General features: G+C 38.1%; 1 protein-coding gene across 2 annotated transcripts in view; it reads right to left on the bottom strand.

Moving 5' to 3' along the window:
• Positions 1 to 429: 429 nt before the first annotated feature.
• Positions 430 to 22349, bottom strand: part of phf24 (PHD finger protein 24) — a 77068-nt gene continuing 55148 nt past the window's right edge. Inside the window, exons 4-9 of one of the 2 annotated variants that reach the window (XM_036595765.1) lie at positions 17122 to 17200; positions 14852 to 15054; positions 12741 to 12907; positions 8285 to 8320; positions 1824 to 1916; positions 430 to 1195 (exon numbers count right to left, since the gene is read on the bottom strand). In XM_036595765.1, coding sequence (XP_036451658.1) covers positions 1099 to 1195; positions 1824 to 1916; positions 8285 to 8320; positions 12741 to 12907; positions 14852 to 15054; positions 17122 to 17200 — 675 coding nt within the window. In that variant the 3' untranslated portion in view covers positions 430 to 1098. The remainder of the gene's footprint in view (positions 1196 to 1823; positions 1917 to 8284; positions 8321 to 12740; positions 12908 to 14851; positions 15055 to 17121; positions 17201 to 22349) is intronic. The other variant, XM_036595766.1, reaches the window with a different exon arrangement.

Below are 22349 nucleotides of genomic sequence, written 5' to 3'. Positions count from 1 at the left end.
TGGAACCTGTTTCTCCTTCAAGGAGTGATTAACGCGGAAGCAAATACACGGCCTTGGACCCTCATAAAAAAAAAAAAACACAGAATAAGCCACTCAATACCATTTTATAAGAGCTTTTAGACAGTGTAAACAGAGTTATTTATTTATTTATTATTTATTTTTTAGGAGTGTGCATGTTTTGCTTCTAATAACAATCTAAGATTTTGACACGTTCAATTTTTTTCCCTCCTTTCCTCCATATCTAACTGCAAAAAGATAATAAGTAAAAAAACATTCAGGGATTGTTCAGGAGAATCTAATAATCAATAATCAGAAGGCTAATTTAATTACATGCCAATATATTAGTCTTTGATAGTGGGCCTCTGTAATGACTATTAGGTCAACACTGATTAATTTAACCTATATAATAATATTACTTTTTTAAAAAATAACAACATCTAAAACCATTTTGAAAAAACAGCAGGTCATCTGGAAGGTTCAGGAATAAATACACATATATAATACATATTAATATATACTGTGTATATTCATATTTATATGTCTATATCTTATATGCAGATAGCTTTCATTCCTTGTTTAGTCCCTGTGCTATCCACAAATTTATGGCCTTAGTAACTGGGGTTTGTGGTGGTCCCCACATGTGCTCTGATCACGAGTGACTAACACTGTAAAATTAAAGGCTGACAGTACAATACTATGGGTCTGCTATTGTTCCTATGCAGTAGATTGCAGTGCTCCTTACAGCTTTACATACAGAAATAGCTATTTCTTTCCCCACTGGACCAACCACAGAGCCATGATCAGAAGTGTTACATGTTTGCAGATAATACATCTCACAAAAATCCTAAAATCTCAGTTTTTTTTTTTCCCATGTGGCCACTGGCGTGCTGAAGTTTTGAAGTAAGAGCGAAAAACAGTATGCAGTTTGACAGAGTGGTCTGAGAAAAGGTGCGTCGATGGCTTATACAGTCTCTGAGTGTTGTGTCTTGTTTAGTCGTTTAGTCCAGTCCTCTTGCCGTGCCGGGGCTTATCCCACGCCTCTTCGCCGCTGTGTGACCCTCGCTGCTGTGTGTGTGCTCCAGGGTGCATTAGCCGTGGTTACAGTGGCAGGCGAATGTGCATGGCGGAGCTGTTGGGCCGAGCAGCCAGGATGTAGATGGCGCTCTCACGCAGAAACGCGTCCCACGTCACCGGCCTGAAAAACACGCAAAGAAAGTGTAGAACACTTTCAGTCTTGACAGACAAATGCTGTCAGTAAAAGGGTCATACTAAAGAACTAAAGAACATATTCTGTGTAGTGATGAATCACGCTTCTCCAGCAGGCAGTCTGATGGACGAGTCTGGGTTTGGCGAATGATAGGAGAACATTACCTGCCTGACTGCATTGTGCCAACTGTAAAGTTTGGTGGAGGAGGGATAATGCTATGCTGTAGGGTTGTTTTTCAGGGGTTGGCCTAGGACCCTTAGTTCCAGTGAAGGGAAATCTTAATATTTCATTATACCAAGATATTTTGGACAACTGTATGTTTCCAACTTTGTGGGAACAGTTTGTAGAAGACCCTTTTCTGTTCTAGCATGACTGAGCCCCAGTGCACAAAGCAAGGTCCATAAAGCCATGGCTGGGTGAGCCAGGCCCTCTCATCCAAGATAAGTGTCTGACCTCACAAATGCGTTTCTGGATGATTGGGCAAAAATTCCCACAGACAGACTCCAAAATCTTGTAGAAAGCTTCCCAGAAGAGCGGAAGCTGTTATATCTGCAAAGGAGGACCATCTTATATATATGGATAGATAGTTACAACATAGCACACTCTCCTTACAGACCTGTTGTCGTATTTCTCCATGGCTTTGTCTCTGCTCTTGTCACTACTGGAGCTGGCTGGGCTGCTCTCTGATATTGGGCCGACGTGGCTGATACTGCAGGGAAGAAAAACAAGTTAAAACACGACACATTCAAGCACAGTCTGCTCCATCACTCTGTTTCTTTTCTCTCCCTCACACACACTCACGCGCACTGACAGGGTCACTGAACACAGCTCAGGGTTTCATTTCTAGACAGTTATTCTTTTGTTTACTCACAGGCTTGACAGGACCTGCCATAACAGCCTACACAAATTCTAAACAGCTAGCATTCGCTACACGTATATGCTTTCGTGTATATATTCAAACTTCAGTTCCACAGTAAAAAAAACTGTTTAAAAAAACAATGAAGAATTCAGACTTTAGATATTTACAAGATTATATTCTGATTCTGTAGGCTTAAAATAAAAAGGGGTCACTAAAGCATAAATACAGCACAGTTTGGCTTTTTAATATAAAAGGTTGTACAAAATAAGATACATATAATAAGAGAACAAATAACAGATGGAAAAAAGTGTGGAATAGTATGTGTATGGTTTTTGTTTGTAAGGGATCAACTGTTCAAAGCTGTTTGCTAGTCATGTACTGGCTAGGAATTTTATGAGTTCTGCTCAAAATGAGATAAAATTGTCAAAACTGAAACATTTAGTTAAGATTCAGTAGCGTTATAAATGTTTTGGTAGTGAAAAAATGGAGTGTTCAATTGTTTATTTTAACAGAATATACAGTACATAATTAAGGTATATGGTCATTCAAAGCAAAGGGATTTTAGTCTAAAGTCCAAGTCAGTTAAGTCTGAAATGTGTTTTCAACTCTAAAGTGGGAACTTTACAGGAGAAAGAAAAAACATTCTTAACTTGGAATTGAAGTTAATGTAGCAAGATATGTTTTTTTTACTTTATGTACTTTTAGACTATTTCTATTTCATTCATCATGGAATTTTAACACAAAGCAAAAGCTTTCTGGAATTTATTTATTATGCAAAATGACAAAAACAGAGATACAACAATTTTGAGCAACAGCTATAATGTGTGTGTGTGTGTGTGTGTGTTGTTTTAGACGCATCCATAATCAACAGCGATCTGAATGTTTCTGAAATGAGAATCTGTACAGAAATGTATATATTTGCGTTAATTGATGCATGTATATATAATAAAATGATTACAGTCAGTGGTGTGTGATGTTTTCAGAGCAGATAAAGTAGGTCAGTGGTAGAAGGTCTTAAGCTCCGGGCATAAGCCCAATTCAGCACAGGTGGTGGTCAACACAGCTTTAATAATATATCATCATAGTCTGAAAAGATGTTTTATCATTAATACAACATCATTTCACACATTACTACAGATAGGGTACTATAGTTATGTGTAGTACACAGTGCTCCATTGCTGATGTGATAATTTTGTGTATAGATATCAGTGTTTTAAAATCGAATGTGCATGTGTGCATAAGCCACTTAATGTGTTCACATGGAGGCAGAAAGTGAGTTGAAAAACATTGATTACTTAGCGAACGGTGAGTCTATGCCATTGCATTCAAAGCGCCTTACTTGGTGCATGATCTTGTTTGTTGTATGTCTATATAATCAGGGCTTAACTTGTGAATCATACATTTATTTCCTACAAACAGCATATAAAATAATGAAATGCGGAGAAGTTAATTAAAAAGCAGCATGCTGTGCCACGGTGCACACTGACTTTCACTTTTAGTTCCTGCTTGGGTGTAAAAACAACACCTGTAAAATACTGTTTATCACTCGCAAATGTGCCACGACTGCTATGACTGTTCATTTCTCAAAAGAGCTCAGAACGAACAATTAAAAAGCTTAAAGATTCAAAAGAATTTATTTTAGTGCTATATAGAACACCTTTCAAAAAGTTCTATATAGAGCCATATAAAACACACTCTCCATCAATCTGTAGAAACCTTTCATGATGCAAAGAACCTTTTAATCATTCAAAGCATTCTTTGAGTCTATATAGAACCATTTACTTTACTAAAGAACCCTTTAAGAAATTTTTTATTTTTTTAAATTGGTAGTTCCTCATTCTGGTTCCGGAGAACCCATGTACTGAATTGATGTTTTGTTCCTGCCTCCAACTCCCAATTTAGACAAGTTCAAGCACTTTTTTTATCATATTGACTGTGTTGTACCTTATTGACATATTGAATAAGGGTGTAACAGTATACAAATTTCATAATATGATATGTTTTGTGAGTCCAGGGTGTATCCTGCCTTCCGCCCAATGACAGCTGGGATAGGCTCCAGCACCCCACCGTGATCCAGAAGGATAAGCGGTTTAGATGATGGATGGATGGATGGATATGTTTTGTGATTTTTGCACCACATTTTGATACATTTTCAATACAGAAATGAAATGTCAACACTGATTTTACATCTACCTTTTCAGTCCGAGTTCCACTGCCAAAACAAGAACGCATCTAACAAAATGAAACTGTGTTCGATTCACGGTGCACATCTTCTCACAATCTCCATAAAACGAATATTAATATGCATATTCTGACACTTCTAGTAGGTCTTGATAACTTTCATAATATTTACATAGCACTTCTAACTCTTTTACAAAAATACAAGAAAATAAAATCCCACGAAATCTTTGAAACGAGCATGTTTTGAACATTAAAATGTGCAGTGCAGGTCATCACTTTAAGTGTGAATCTGCCACTCTGTAGTGAAACAGTGCCCTGTAAACAAACCTAAACAGCCTCTCCAGACTCCTCTCTTTCATCTTCAGCATTCAGCTGATTTTAATGAGCACATATTAGAATGAAATCTTGTTTATGGAAAGTGGAGGCCAAACGCACAGAGCCGTTTAACCTGCAGTGCCCATTTAATCAGATGAGAGATGTTCCTAAGGGCTTCTCTGAGGAGAACAAAAGCCTCTTGTTTGATCCTGAAAATGGAAAGGTTGGGTCAGCTTTAGCTAACAAAGCCATAAGGACCAACAGAGAGATGCTGAGAAAAGCGATGAGGATGAGGATGAGGAGGATGATGATGGTAATGATGATTAGAATGATTAGAGAAAGCACTCTTCCTTTTGTTTTTAATACAAATGTTCACTTGTTTGTTTTTGCTGTCATAGGAAAAACTTCACAAAGTTTTTTGGAGAAATAATAAGTACAATGTTCTTAACTTCACTGTACATCAGTGAGTGTGTTTACATGCACTTAATAATCCGATAACTGCAGAAAATCAGGTTTTGTCAGTAATTCGATCAACACCTTTACACGCTCTTGGGCAATCAGATAATGGGGAAACTCCAGGTCTACATGAGTCAGACAGTAATCAGATAAACTCACAGAAGAAGACATGACATAGTCGTAACAGAAAAATAATGCCGTGGCTTTTTTTTAAAACATCGCACCACTTTACCTGAAAATATGTACATACATCATCTGTAAGATGAAGAATATTTAAATCCTTTATTTCATCAAGCATCGCTCCAAAAGTTTTTTGCTTCCATCTCACACCAATGTTGCTTGCTTATTTCCAGTACCACAGTCTGTTTTTGCACATGCGCAGACTGAGAAAACCGAAATCTGATTACTGAACTAAAATCCAGCTCTCTTTTGTCAGATTTTATGACACCCTGTCTACTCATTTTCGTGATTTTCTTGTGACTGTTAATTGTAAGTTTTGCGATGTTTAACTGTAAGCTGGTGGAGAAAGAATGCTCTAAGTATTTTCTGTTGAGAGATTTTTTTAATTATATTTTTCTTCAGTTAAGTTTGAGCTGGGTGGGACTAAATTTGGCACAAGTGATGTCACATCTGTCAATGTACCAATCAGAGCCAGCGCTGTATACACTGTATACTCATGTTCCTCTCCATCACATGCAGTGACCTCTGCATGTGATGGAGTTCTCAGACAAAACTCTCAGCGAGTAGCTTATTTAAGGTTTTCTAAACCTGCTGCAGGGTTCTACTATAAGTGCTTAACTTCATCTACAAGAACGTGATTAATAGCAGTCTACCTTAACTGTAACCCCGCCAAAAAACACACAGATCAAGGCTCACACTGTTGTGTACAATTGTACTTTACAGGTGTAATGCACAGCAGGCCACATGAGAAATCACTCCACAGTGTCCGCAAACATGACCGACTCATAACGGCAGCTTATGTGGTCTCAATTTTCAAGAGCGCGGTCCCAGTTAGCAAGCTGGATAGGTCACGGATATAACATTGTTGCTGACCATTCAAAAATCAGACATGATGCCCATGATCTGCCAGTCATAAGATGAAAACTTGAGTTCAAGAACATTTGCTGCAAAATGCAATTAGATCTCTGAAAAAATGACCATTAGCCATCTTATTTTCCATTTTGCACTCACCATATAAAGGGCAGTGGAGTAGAGTGAAGTGGTCTACTTTTCTGCAAGGGGGCTTGAAAGTGTAGGGCTGAACACTGTTTGGCAGGGTTGCTTAGCACTGCCACTGGTGCTGGGCTTTTTACACTGCCTTTGAGATGCCACCGTCAATCATTTTGCCTTCTGACACGCCCACACAGTTCTGAACAGGCAGCAGCTCAAAGTTTTTGGAGCATTTATCTACTCTTAAATTGCATTCATTTGGATATTAATATGTATTTATTGAAAATAACAGTGGTAAATGTTTTTACCGCATCATATCTCTACTGTCAAAAACCAAAAATTCACACATTTGAAACTATGTTGAGTGAGACTATGTTAAATAAACCTATTTTTGCAGGTTAAGAGTGGCTTAGTATTCTGAGATAAGCAATTTTAACAACCAAAGTAAATCTGAAATATTTCTATTACGCAAAATAGTAAAAATAAAACTGAACAGTAGATATATAAACCTATGCTAATGTTTCTTTCTAACACTAGCCCCACGGATCTGGCAAAAACAGTGCTAAATGTTTGCTGGGGGCTGAAGATGAAGATTCTAATTCACCAGCTTTTTGTTTGAATTGTCTGTTCTACCCTAAATGGAGCGGTTACAGGCACCTGAATGTAACTGCTGCACTATTTAAGGTGGAACAGGAATTTCAAATAAGAAGCAAACTTCATCTTCATTACATTTCCCAAATCATTTGTCTCATACATGCATCCTGTACAGTCACCCCTCTGACCATCAGCAAGGTGTGAAATACAGGGGGTTCTGGGGGGGTCCAGGATCCCCTAATCAACCTCTTGGGCCCCCTGAGTACCACAAAATCAAAATTCTGGGGTGTCTCTAAAAAGAAACTTATTAAGACGTTATGCTGTCTGTTCGGAAAAAAATACCCTCTAATACAAATTCAGGGAAAGGTCATTGTTTAGCTTCTTCACTCATAATCAGCAAGCTTCTGACTCTGGTATTCTTACTAGGGATGCAGCACTGGTCTGCCTCAGGGTGGCGCTGTAGCAAATTGGTTCGCCCAGTTGGTCCACAGCCTAACAACTGTAACTATGTCCAGGATTCCTCTGAAAAACTTTGTAATATACTGTAGCATATTTGTAAATCAGAAGACCTGCCCAATTTCCCAAGAGACTGGCAGAAAGAATGAACTCTTAGTCATTTCTCAGACTGAAAACAGAAGAGGAGATGTGCAAAATCTTCTCAATGTGTGGAAGTTACCAAACTAGTGAAGAGCATTTCCAGTAGGAGAATGGTTAAACCAAACATTTTGGTTCCATTAAAGCTAGCATCAGAGCCACTATGGCTAGTGAGTTAGCAGCCAGTCAGTGCTGGAGTAGCCAACATGGGACCCCTTGAATACTAGGGAGTATTTTGCATACTGATCAGACACTGCTGGGATTTGGATAATATTACAGTCATTCACGTTTCAGTTCCAGCAGGTCTACAGCAATCTGTTCACGTTAGGCTAAGGCTAATCCCAAATGGCAGGCCATATCTTTATGTTCCTTCCTGCCTCAGAAACAAAGTGAACTGGACCAGAAAGCGTGGGTGATTAAGGGGCTGCTGAAACATCCCTGACTCAGTCATTCAGCTAAATGGTATAAAGTTAGTGTGGTTTGCATTACTTGTAGGTTGAGTTATCTTCTCTTATTTGTGGCACACCGGTATAATAGTCATGACAAAACTTACACTTGAATTTTGGTACAAGTCTGGTATACTGGACGCATTTTACCAGTATACCAGCTAAACTGGTATACCACCCACTACTAATATGAGGACAAACTGGGGCGTATCTATGACAACTTATATGAAAGTTCAGAACTGAAGCACATTTGTTAATTGATGAAGGATGATAGTTTCTTGAATTAGACACCATCTTGAGCACAACTTTGATGAACTGGGAGCCGTTGTGAACCAATCAGCATTTTGCAACTGCTGGGCTAACTGGTCACCACTAGTTTTCACATGTTAGCCATGTTAGCTACACTTTAACATTTTCCAACAAGTTTGTATACAATGGAAGCTCATGCTGATTGTGACTTACCCCATATTCACTATAGGGGAACACAATCCCATGAGTCTGTGCGGGAAACACACATGCAGTAGCCACAATGAGGATGGAAAGATGGATGACAGCAGTGAGTGAGCATGGAAGACAAAAGCAGCAGAAAGACATTATGGAGAGAAGCAAAGGCTGATTCCAAAACAGCTCCTGAATTGACCAACAGGGGCAGATTTACTAAAAGAGGCACTAATTACTGACCGTCTTAAGACACTTTGTCCTGGTGGGGGCCAATTTAGCAGCTTATCTGCTAAAAACTTCCATGCACATGAACATTGAAAATTAAAGCTTGTTTTTACCAGATTACAAAGAATACAAAGAATTTTTTTTGTCCAAATTAAATCTGGTTCCATTTTTGATTTCATGGTCGAAATAATGACCCTTTTTTCCTGAGATGTTGACTTAATAAGTCAAAATTAGTGAACAATAATAATTAAGTGAAAATTATTGTTATCACTCATCAAGAAAGTACATGATAATACATAATATGTACTTTGATAGTGTTGTAAAATTTACCAAACTTTTTAGGAAAAAGCAGCTTAAAATATATTTTTTCTAAAACTTTTTGGCTTTGTATCATACAGTCAGTCACTATCAGTCTTGGTAAATGGGAGTATTTTATTATACTAATCTCCTCCCAGTAAAGTTTTTTATAAATGCATATTGTCACTGTCCAAAGAAAAACATGTATTTCCAAAGTAGTAACTTTACAGGAGAGGGCAAAACTTTCTTAACTTTTAATGTAAAATAATGTAAAGCATTTTTCATTCCAGGTGATTTTGGAGCACTTCTGTTGGTCCGCTCATCATGACATTTTCACACAATGTAAAGGACAACGGCTGGGTTCAAATTATACAGAAATATAAAAATGACAAATATGGAGATACATTTTTTTTTCCTTTTTTTCCTTTTTTCCTTTGGACAGCATCAACATGCCAATAGGTATAAAGCACAAAAGAGCGGTGACCACCCCTTTGGTCTTATTATAGACACTAAAGGGCTGCTGCTCCTATTTAGTATGTTTTAACAGCCAAAAAAGGACTGAAAGCGTTTTGTCAGAAAGCGTTAGTAAATCTGCCCCACAGTGTCCCAACTAACATGTACAGTGGTGCTTGAAAGTTTGTGAACCCTTTAGAATTTTCTATATTTCCGCATAAATTTGACCTAAACTTCATCAGAAGTCTTAATAGTAGATAAAGAGAACCAAATTGAACAAATGAGACCAAAATTATTACACTTGGTCATCTATGTAATGAGGAAAATGATCCAGTATTACATATCTGTGAGTTGTTGTATGTAAGCCTTTAGGATTAGCAGATAATTTGAAGGTGAAATTTGAGTCAGGTATCAGGTTTCGATGAATGGGATGGCAATCCAGTGTGAGTCACCACCCTGTTTTATTTAAAGAACAGGGATCTATCACAGTCTGATTTTCACTACACATGTTTGTGGAACTGTATCATGGCATGAACAAAGGAGATTTCTGATGACTTCAGAAGAAGAGTTGTTGATGCTCATCAGACTAGAAAACCCTAGAAGACCGATCCACAGTCAGGCCCAGGCGTGGTCGACCAACAAAGATCACACCAAAAGCAAGGTGTGTAATAGTCAGCGAGGCCGCAAAGGAACCCAGGGTAACTTCTATGCAACTAAAGGCCAGTCTCACAGTGGCTAATGTTAATGTTTATAAATCCACCATCAAAAAAAACATTGCTGCCTGTCTGCAGTTTGCTAAAGATCACATGGATAAGCCAGAAGGCTTTTGGAACAGTGCTTTGTGGACGGATGAGACCAAAATCGATTTCTTTGGTTTAAATGAGAAACGTTGCTTGGAGAAAGGAAAACACTGCATTCCAGTATAAAAACCTTATCCCATCTATGAAACATGTTGGTGGTAGTATCATGGTTTGGGTCTGTTTGGCTGCATCTGGGCCTGTACAGTTTGCCATCATTGATGGAACAATGAACTCTGAATTATCCCAGTGAATTCTAAAAGAAAATATCAGGACATCTATCTGTGAGCTGAAACCTAAGAGAATCTGAGTCATGCAGCAAGACAACAACCCTAAGCACACATGCCATTCTACCAAAGAATGGTTAAAGAAGAGTAAAACTGACCAAGTCAAAATCCTGAACTTTGTCCTATAGAATTGTTGTGGCAGGACCTGAAGCAAGCAGTTCATGGGAGAAAACAACCAACAGTTACCAGAAATGTTTAGTTGCAGTTATTGCTGCATAAGGGGGTCAGACCAGATAATGAAAGCAAAGGTTCACACACTTTTGCCAATCACAGAGATGTAATATTGGATCATTTTCCTTAATAAATAAATGACTAAGTCTATTTTTTTTTTCTAATTCGTTTATTTTGGTTCTCTTTATCTACTATTAGGACTTTTGTGAAAATGTGATGAAGTTTTAGGTCAAAATTATGCAGAAATATAGAAAATTCTAAAGGGTTCACAAACTTTCAAGCACCACCGTACAAGCCATTAGCTCATGCTACACTGTATGCAGTGTAATGTTTAGCTATACGTAGCTCGTGAGTAAAAAGCATTTGAGATTCAGCCTGAGATTTTCATGCACTTCTTTAACCCAAAAATACCTTCTCTAAGACATATGACAGACAGGCTTTCAGACAGCTTTCACAGTGTGTTGATGCAATGTGCCTTCAAACTGAAAGACAGAGCTATACAGAGAGGAAAATAATTATGCTAACTTTCACAAGAACAAAGAAGAGGGTTATGGGATCATGTGGCATTAACTTCATTCATCTAATTCAGCTAATTCAAAACTTATACATGTGATAAATTGATCTGTTACAGAGAAATTTGCTAAAATGGTGTCAATCACACATCGCAAACCTTCCACGAGGCTTTGAGCTGGCTGACAGCGCATTCACAGCTGATGCTGAATACATTATTTCTGAGTTATTAGCTCTCAGATGCTGCTTGACATGACAGGATTGTCAAAAATTGCTCCGTTAATGTCAGTCTTTATCTCTCTCCCTGCCTAGCTTATGCATTTTCCTGAAACTTTTCAATTCTCGCTTTTCATTTCCCACTACTGATGAGCTGGCATGGCTTCCCCTTCACTTAATATGTCAGGCCTGAAATCCCTCAGTGTGGCTCAGTGCTGTGCAAAAGTCTTAAGGCTACCTTCTTAAGGCACAGCACATAGCATCTCATACTAGAGAGTATAAAGTGCAGCAAGAATGCATTGCAGTGAGAGCGCCAGTAAAACAAGCTCAGTTTCATTTTACACTCTATTTGTGTAGATTTAATGGAATAATACATTCAACACAATCTGGTGAATTTATCACATTTGGTATCAGCTAACTAACTCCTCGAGGGACGAGGTGAGGTTATGATGGGACTCAGGTACTAACATTAGTTGAAGTAGCAAATGATTCTGTTGTTAATTAAAGTCTGTTTATGATTCCTGCCCTCATGTTTGATGGTGCCGTTGATTTTACCAAGGGGAGATTATCATTGACCCTACCACAGACCAAATAATTATATGATTCTGTCACGTGGCCCTCCGGCTCAGACTCGCACTCGGACTCCATTTCCCAGAATCCTCAATCCTCCTATCACTGTTCATAATCACCAGAGTACTGATATGTTGAACCTATTTTCTATGACCATCTATTCAGGCTACATCAGTTTAGCCCCGACCACTCACACAGAAGTTATAAGGAGGCCAGAATTCATTTACATATATCAGTCTTAAAGGCATAACAACAAAAATAGCCTGTAGAGAGAAAATGGTCCTGTTTTTGGTACATAAAACAACAAAAATAAATAAATAAAATACAGGAAAAATGTAGGATATGGGCCCTTTTATATAAAAGGTAGTGATTTTATGTATGTCAATGTACAGTTACCACTAATACCTACTTTAACCAATTCATTAATGCTGAGATGAATGGTTTTAGACAATTTGCTTAAGAGCCTTAGGCTTTTGCACAGCACTGTACATCTAGCTAATTGCTAAGGTGGCTAATCTGTCAAAGTAATACTGAGACTATACTGGATCTTCCAAAGAGCAGCAGTTTCATTTGCTAACAGTAGACAACTGCACTGGCTGCTGCTGTCATTGTTATTTTTGCGTTAAAACTGAGGTGCATATGCAGATTTATTGGTCTTCTGCGGGTGGAGAAGGGCTTGAGATTGATTGAATTTGACTTCTTTAAATCCCAGGCTTATTACATAATAAGGCTTATTTTTTCAGTAACTACAGGAATTTCAATGCAAACTGGCTGAGCTATTCTTAGATTATAGAAGTGTGTAATAAAACTTGGGGCCCGCAGGTGGGCCCTGGCCTTTTAAGGTGTTAACTGCATCTTACCTCTGATTATTTAAGTGCCTGTTATCGACAGTGAGTGAAGAGTCTTTTGGGGCGGTGATTACTCTGAATGATGGGCAGATTCTTGGCTCACCTGACATTGCAGGACTGAGACTCTTTGCTGATTTTGTGGAACCAGGAGGCCTGGGCCCGTCGGCTCTCTCCACCTGTGATGACCCCGTCTTTATCCTGGTCCAGGCTCTGGAAGATGGCCCGCGCTCTGTCACGCTCTTTAGCCGTTAGCAGACGCACCAGCGAGTTCTGGAGACAAAACCATAAATTAGAGCTAGACCACAGATGGTTTGACAATCATTATCAAAATGTTGGCCTTACAGTCATTTGCAAACGTTTGAACACCCTTGGACAAATGACATGATGTTGATTATCTAAGTGAAAATAAGTTAACACATCCTCTACAGGGAACATGCTTAAATATGGCATTTTCCTGCAGATTTTAGTGCATGAGTTTTATTTATTTGCTGAGTTTTAACACATTGGAAAAAGAATTAACATAAAATATAAAATGTGCATAACTTCTGCACTGGCCACATTTTATGTTTTATTTTTCCCCAATAAGTTAAATTCAGCAAATAAACAGTAATTGTGCATTAAAGTGTGCAGAAATGTGTTCTGTGTAGAGGATGTGTTCACTTAGGCAGGTAAAAGCAACCCAAGCCAATCTTTTTCTTTATATTTGACACAGGAGTGTTATCTGTGTGTCAGTGTGAACAGCAAAAAACGCACTGAATCTGACAATTTAAATTCCGATTTGAGACGCTTTCATATGTGGTACTGAAATCCGACACGTATCTGATATGTGGCAGTGTGACTCAGTCTGAACGGCCAGATCAGAATTCATGCTACATTTATGCCAATTCAACTCGACATTTGTGATACTTTCGAGCTGCTGAGACCTCATAAACATTTAGGCTGATGTTTCTGTACCAAAAAATTAGAAGAGACTTCTCCAAAACCCCTCCATGTTCGAAGAGATTTTGAAAGAAATGCCGTAAGAGAACAAGGCTGCAGCGTCAAAGAACAGTTAAAAGCTTGAAAACAAAGTTTAAAGAATGCGAGGACATGAACCAAAGAAGTGACCGTGACTTTTTACAGCTAGCTCAAACACATTCTGGGTGATGAGCCCAGCTGTCAGTTAATGAAGCTTCATGATGGCTCCTGTGATGGTGGCAAAGATGAAACTAAACCCTCTGGGAGCGAGTGGAGTTCGTTGGCAGTTATGATTTTTTACCTCTGAATGAGCCACAGAAAGCAATGTGAAGCCCTGTTCTTTTGTGTATGCAGGTCAGTTTAGGAGCGTGATCTGTCTAATGCAAATAATGTCGCATTAGACAGATGACGGATTACAGGTCACATTTAAAAGATAATGTGAACAGCCACACAAAAAAATCAGATTTGGTGAGAAAATCAGATTTGGGCCACGTTTACCTGCTGTGTGAACGTAGCTTTTTTATAGTTAAATAAGCAACAAAACATGTCATTTGACCAGGGGTGCCCAAACTTTTGCACATGAGAGCACATCTCTGATTGTGTATGTATTTATTAGTCAGTATGATTATTAAAGACTATGTCACAGTAAATCAAATTAAAACTGTATAAAATGCTGTTTTTGCTAATGATTTTAACGTTGCAAATTCACTATGACAGGTTTCAGTGAATTTGGAGGCTGTGAACATAAAGCTTACTATATCTAGACTTACGCAGACAAAACATGTCCCATGTGAACTCCCCTTTAAGGGGTTACAGGATTCCAGAGTGGTTCTTAGCAAGGACAAATAGAATTTTAATTAAAACATATCTTTTACATTCCAAAAATAGTTCTTTATCCTGTGATTTTTTTCTTTTAGGGGCTAAAATGTTTTTTCTGCGTCACTCCAAAATAAAACCTTTGTAAGACCTTTGTTTTTAAAACTACACCTTTAAAAAAAAGATAGTTCTTCAAGGGTTCTTTAGTAAAGAAAATGGCTCCATATAGAACTATGAACACTCAAAGAACCCTTTGCATGATTAAGGGTTCTTTGCACCATGAAAGAGTTCTTCATATTGATGGAGAGTGTGTTTTATATAGTTCCATATAGAACCTTTTTGAAAAGGGTTCTGTATAGCACCATTAAGTGTTCTTCTATTGTTACAGGCTTGACTTAACATGTAACAACCGAAGAACCCATGTACCCGGACCCTCATTACCTCTGTTCGAAATTTCTGCAGTACTGACAGGGACTCATGATACAGGAAGTCTGACCACTCTATTTGACCCTTCTTCTCCGGGTCAAGGGCAGCGAACTGGGCCAGAACCTCCTCCTCCTGCTCATCCGTCAGATCCTTCTCAAACAGCTGCTTCGACACAAAGTGCCTATACTGGAGGAGCTCATCTGAGACGAGGCAGGATTCTGAAATGCAGCGACAGAGCACAAGAACCTCAGCCATCATCAGACACAAAGCTAACTGACCTATCTAGGCTTTGCTAACAAATGCATTTTTAAGAGCTCCTACTGCGAAATTGAACAAGCTGGTAAAAATCCTTTTCAATCTTATTAGAAACTCCAGTGCACGACTCTTTTCAGAATATGTGAATGTATGATTAAATCCAAGTGATAGAGATTTGATACAAATTATTGTTGATTTTGTGAAGGAAAACAGTAAACACATTTAAATGCACCATTTTTTCTGAAAATGTTTCAAGCTTAATGTGCCATACTTATTCATAACATAACATAATCTTATTTTATGTTTTATTGTTTCCTAGTATGTTAAATTCAGGAAAAAAGCTGTAATTGTGCATTAAAATGTGCTTATTTTCAACAATATCAACAATACATGGAATATTACCAGGGAGCCAAAACTTTTCCACATGACTGATGTTAGCATGATGGCAAAATCACTGAAGCTTTTGAATCTGGAATCTTAATGTTATGTTGCGACCCTATATAAACACTGGAATGACCCAAAGTACATGGGTGTTTTTCAGTGGTGAACTGAGACTGTTAGAGCTAGTGCTTTAGTTCAATACATAAAAGTCAAAACTCAAGGAAAAAAACACCTCTAAGATAATGCTGATTTCTAGCTAACTCTAGCGCTAAGCTAACAACAATTCACATGAACATTTTTTGGGCACACTAGATTTAACGTGGACATCTAAAGGTTGTAAAGACATTTTGTACGTAATTTGAAGCTTCTAACAGACATTATCAGACATTGGACTTTGCATGTATCTGTTTTACAGTGACTCTTTCAGTAAAGAGTGCCATAAAGCTGCTGCTACTGCTTTCCATTCCTAACAACTGACCAAAACCTGCTTAGACCATGGCTCATTTTCAAAGTCAGCGATCACTCCCAAATCTCTCTTTCTCTTTTTCTCTCTGTCTCTCATTTCTGGAGTTCGCTGACTGACACATAGCAGACTAATGGAACACTCAGCACTCTCGGCCCAGATCGGACCACCAGGGTCACAAAGAGCTCTGTGCTTGAGAAGCGAGATGGGGTCCGGTTCCAAAGACGAAACGTGCCTAAAGACACAAAGTCCACACTACATTAAAAATCAGAAAGGGAAACACTTTGATTAACTTCCAGTTACTACATGAACACAAGCTACATTCCAAACAGCATGTACTTTGTAGACAGGCTGAGCCAATGAGAACCCAGTAATCTTTAGATGTCTGTTGAGCCATTATGTTTCAGTGGGATCCTATTCATTTTCCTCTTAAAGGAATAATCCAGCATTGTCAACCTAATCTCTTTCTGATGCAGCTATAGTAGACAACTAGTTACCACTAGAACTATCTAGAACTTCCAGATGAACTAGAGTTGTCACGCTTCCCAGCTCTTAGACAAACTTGAATTCTCTTACGTTACATCAGCGTTACAAGAGTGCAGTTTTTTCTCACAACACGGGTCCCACTGTAAATCAAAATATGATGGGTTGATTCTTCTGTCACGTCTTTATTAGACTGGTGGTTAATCTAGCTTGGCTGCTGCAGTAGATACCATAGAGAAAAACCCACAATTCTCAAATACCATAGAAAAAGAATCCTGATTGAATCATTTCCTATTGGTGATTTAATATTCTACTGATTTGTTTCTGAACTTAAAAACAAAATAAGAGTATTACTGCAATATATGCAGAGTTTTTTTATCTTACAGAAATTTATTGGCCTTCTCTGAAGGCCTAAAATACCCTGAGGGCTCCCTACTGGTGTTCTGACAAAACTAGCTGTGTGCTGCAGTTTCTCATTAAGTTGAATGGGATTCTGACCAACGTTTTGCAAACCTTGTCTAACTTGGCAACAGTCGCTATGAAAGGAGACATTTCTGAGCAGAGAATGAACAGGTCAACAAGCCACCACACTGATTTATGAATGATGGTTTTAAGTTTTTAATATGTTAAAACCATCTGAGGTGCGCGTTTTTATGCTGAGTCACAGAAGGGTGATTTAAACTGTACATAAATGTGGACATACCTGGAATGATTTTGCATTGCTTGAATGTTTCCATCAGGCTGTACATTTCTTCTTCAGTCAGAAGCAGGTTCACATTGTCCTGAAGTGGAGAGTGGAGGAAAAGGCTTTTAGAAGGCATATGATGTACATTTAAATGATTATGAGTTATTTTCTGAAGAAAAGTTAATGTAATTGGTTAACATCATTATTATTTATTATTACTGTCACTACGGTTAGTCTTATTTGATGTAAAAATATAAACAAATAGGGCTGTCAAATTATTAAAACAATTAATCATGACTATTACGTCATTCTTTGTAGTTAATCATGATTATTCTCTTTCTGCAGACTCTCTAGGGGCCAATCCGCTGGATAATTTTGATTATTGTACTCAAATAAAATGTCTTCCCGCAAAACTCTGCTATCAGATGAACTAGGACACTGTTGTCGCTCTGTGTGTTGAAGAATCCAAACCCACCAAAACCAGAGAGCAGCCTCATGTCTGGGGAACTGAATCTTTATTTCTTGCATGCAGGTACCAGACATTAGACAGCCCGTTAAACAATGGATGGTCACAATTATATAGGCTGGACTGATGCCAAGATTATGCCCAGCCTATACATGAGCAGTGACAGACATGACCATGTAGGGATAAACCAAAATAGGCAGAACAGAATGAGTATAATCACATCACATGCATGGTACAACACAGACAATACTGAATATAATAACATATAACACAGCACTAAACACATTACAGAGCAGTACATTCCTTCAGTGTTACACAGCTTTTATAACACTTTTTAATAAGACCTTTATAAATGTTGATGTGCTTGGTCACCTGCAAAGACGAAAATTCATTTTACAGTTTCATAAATCATACACATATCCATCTTTATATATTTCATCAACATTATAAAAAAAAAATGGGATAGTGTAACCCTCTGGGGTCTGAGGGCAGATTCTCAATTTGTGCGTATCTTCTTAAATTCTCCTTTAAAGGCTCTTGCATTTGACATAATTCTAATATATTTCATATCAAAAAGCAAAGTTATCTTCATCACTACTTTCCAAAACCGCTGCAGCAACTTCAGCAGCTGTAAACTCTCTGCACATCATTTCACATGTGCCTCCGATGTGGACTGAGTGAATAATGAAGGGTTTCCGGCGTGATGTGTCAGTCCTTAGTGATTTCCTCAGTATCCATTGGTCAGTTTTGCTCAGATTGAAGATGGACACATGAATCCAGTAGTTCCAAATGGTGAGAGGCAGATGACGTGTATCTCATCCCCTCTTCATAGCCTCATAACTCCGGATGTGAGTCACATACGATCTCGTGGTGAGATGGAATGGAAAGGGCGACTCTACAGATTCAGGAAATGTTTGCACTGTATTTTTGTGCTGTATTATCACAAAGATAGATCCTTTTAAAAGCAGTGCATTTTGTTATAGCTATATGAGTGCACAAAATTTATTACTTTCAAAACTTCACTAACAGCACTGTCATCATGTAAACACAGAACCTGAACATGAGAATTTCCACAGAGTAAATACTGTATTAAATTTTCATGTCCAAAGTCCAGTGAGAGCAACACTGGCTGCATGTTTCAAATAGAAGTCAACGATATGGCAAAAAAGTAATAATGCTTCAAGACGTTTTCACAGTACATGATATGTCACAATATTTATATTTTTCTGATAGTTGGAGCGAAAACTATAAATACAGTGATTTGTATTCAACAATTTACTACCTGTGCTGACCTAAATCCAACTAATAAAAGAAATAACTATGCTCTCTTTGCAATCAAAGATGGAGTTTGTAAATGTTTTTTTTAATAAGGATGATATTTGCAATATGCTTAGAAAAGCAAATTCTGACAATTTGTGATGTATTTTATTATGGTAACAATAAATAGTAGGTCCAACCATATTCTATCACAGCAACATTCAGCGCACTGCAGTTGGGCTTTAGCCTGCACTGCTGTCAACAGTTCAGAGGATCAAATTAGTAAAATGTATTAACGATGTTAGAAAAGTGGTGTTAATAATTTAGCATGTTTACAGCCCTAATCCAAATCAAACAAACATTTCAAATCAACCTCTGGCTTTCCTCACAAGCCAGTGAGTGTGTTTATTTGCAGTTCACATCATATCCTAATCAGACTTCTGCAGTTATCTGATTATTCAAATGGTCATGTAAACAGCATACTCTGCTTTCTTAGATCGGAGTAAAGTCTAGAAATCAGATAAAGAGAGCAGGATTTTCGCTCAGTAATTCTCAGATTCTCAGTGCATGTTTATACTTTGATTTCTTTCATATTTCTCAGTCTGCACATGTGCAAAAACAGACTGCTGTACTGGAAATAAGCAGGCAGCACTGACACGGGACAGCAACCTAACACTTTTGGAGTGACGCTGAAACCAACTACATGCTTAATGAAATGAAGGATTTAAATATTCTTCATCTTCTAGATGATGTACGTTCCAGTTGCAAAGCAGAAATCTGATTACTTCCTGACTGATGTAGACCCCGAGTTTCCCCATTATCTGATTACCCAAGGGCATGTAAACACACTAAACCAGTTACAGACAAAATCTGATTTTCTGCCATTATTGACCGATTGAGTGCATGTAAATGCACAGAGTGTTTACTCATACCCGTCCTGGTGGACTTTCCCTGCACTTTTTCCCATCTCAACTCACCTGCTTCAACTTTTCAGATAATTAATAGCCATTGAGGAGTTTAACATGAGTCTGTCGGAGCTGGGAGGCAGAAAAAAGTACAGGACATTGTCTGTATTTAGGAACCAAACATGGAAAAACCATCATGAACTTGCAAGCTATTTTGAAAAGGTTAGAAATAAGATTTTGTTTTAAACAAAAAATAATGAATTAATCATCCTTTTATGAAGCTAATTTTAACAAGCTTTTATAAGGTAATTACCTTAAGCTATTGTATCATTGTATGTAGGCCTCACCTCTCTCTCTCCTTCTCTCTCTCTCTCTTTTGCTCTCTCTGAAAGAGGTGGTTGAATATGACATGAAGAGAGAGGATAATAATCACGCTGGCTAATTGGACTCTTAAAAAGGCCTGATGAGTTTGCGGTGTGTGGAGGAAGACGCTCTTCAACATCAAATGCAGGCAGGTCCCTTTGATATCAAAAGCTCATCCTCAGCCACACTGCTCGTTTCACTAACCACTGGCCTTCAAACGGAAGCTTTTAAAAGCCGTTAGGGCCGGGGGCGACTGAGATCCGCGTTTTTATCGGCTCTGCCCAGCCCCGTCTTAACAGTGGGGACAGAAGCGGGAGGGGAAGACCCTCAGGGCATTGAATCATCGTACACTTAAATGCAGAGAGAAACCCTGACATGATCTGGTCCAGTAGGGTTGAAATATGAAAGATTGTGGTAGCGTAGCACTGGCAAAGACTAAAAACAGAAACTGATTAGCTTTTATAAAGTAACAAAACATTATTATAAACAGTGTTCTTTAGCACAGCACCGTATCCTTCAGCCTCAGCAGTTTGTCATAATTCATGATTTCATAGTTTTTGTTTTCATTCATCCAGGACAATCAATGTTCTCTCATTACAATCCCCAGCATGCATCACACAAACGCATCATACAACCATTGGGAATCCCTGTGGTGTCAACCAATCCTGACTTCTAGCCTAGCCACTGAGCTACAGGCGAATAAATACAACCAAGCAAGCATTAGCGCAACTCTTACCTCAGTCGTCGAAACAAAATCATAAAGAAAACAATCTTTGTTTAATACCAAATGAGAGTGGGACATCAAAATAGCCAATAGTAACCTTGCTAACTGTTGCTTTTAGCCTGCTGTCCTCCTCATCTTGTCATTTCAGTGGTTTGAGTAATTTATTCTCTACATCGTAATGATGATTTTAAGACAGTTACTATAGTTCTAGGGCTGCAATATTATAGGGCTATATAGGGCTGTTCGACTGCAAAAAATGTTGTACATTTCTGAAAAAATAATAGCTCATATAGAATCTGATTTGACAGCCTGCAGTGGGAAAATACAAATTTTTTGAAGGTTAAGCACTTACTGTGATTAATACTCTGTCAAAAACACCACAGAAAAAAGTACATTTTTAAAGAGTTTTGAGGCCTAAAATGAACACTATTCATAGAAGGTGCCAAAAATATATTTCAGAGCTAAAAGCAGCAGTGGCAGCCATCTTAAAGCCTGAATTTTGTCTGTAGCTTTGCTAGATACATTTTTATAAACCTCATAAGCAAGTCTATTTGAGATGGCGTAAAAGTTTGAGGCCAGCATGTGATGATTTAGGCATGAGGTTAGCAAGATGCTAATTTCTGGAGTGCAAGCTTTCAGTACTTGTTAGCTACATTAGAAGAAGGAAACTTCAGACACCAATCATGTCTTAGCTGATCAACTACATTTGCAGTAACAGGGGAAAATGTGTGAAACTTGGTTTTTCTTTGCCAAACTATTATTTAGGGAGTTTTCCCGCTGCCTGGGGAGAGGTGGCTGTGCAGGTATCAGACAGATTCCTGAATTGCAAAGGAATACTTCATCCAAACAACACCAATAGCAGTCACTAGCAATACTTCTGTCTTGGTTAGACTATGTTAGTTTGTCCTTATTCCCTTTCATTTATTGTTAGCCATGTTAGCATTTTAGAGTAGCATTTCTGGAGTTAAAGAGTACACTCTAAAAAAGATGGTTCCTCAAAGGTTCTTTAATAAAGAAAATGGTTCTATATTGAACCATGAACACTCATAGAACCCTTTGCATGATTAAATGGTTCTTTGCATCATAAAAATGGTTATTCAGATTGATGGAAAATTGTGCTGTAGATTGTCCAATACAGAACCTTTTTGAAAAGGGTTCTATATAGCACCGTCTTTTACTGTAACAAATCTTGCAACAACAGAGGAACCCTATTTGGTGCTATATAGAACCCTTTTCAAAAGAGGTTCCATATAGAACCATCTACAGCACATTCTCTAGCAATCTGAAGAGCTTTTCCATGGCAGAAAGATCTCTTAATCATGCAAAGGGTTCTTTGAGTGTTCATGGTTCTATATAGAACCATTTTCTTTATTAAAGAACCCTTGAACAACCATCCTTTTTAAATGTCTAATTCACCTTTAGACAAAATTCCCATTAGCTGAAATTTAAATAAGCCAAGACATGTTGAATATCAATGATATTGAATAATAAATATAAATGTAATTTTTATGGCATGCTTTCATAAGAACAC

The sequence above is a fragment of the Colossoma macropomum genome, unplaced genomic scaffold, assembly GCF_904425465.1.
Source record: "Colossoma macropomum unplaced genomic scaffold, Colossoma_macropomum, whole genome shotgun sequence".
Taxonomy (NCBI): Eukaryota; Metazoa; Chordata; class Actinopteri; order Characiformes; family Serrasalmidae; genus Colossoma; species Colossoma macropomum.
This window is presented reverse-complemented; position numbering and strand designations above follow the sequence as displayed.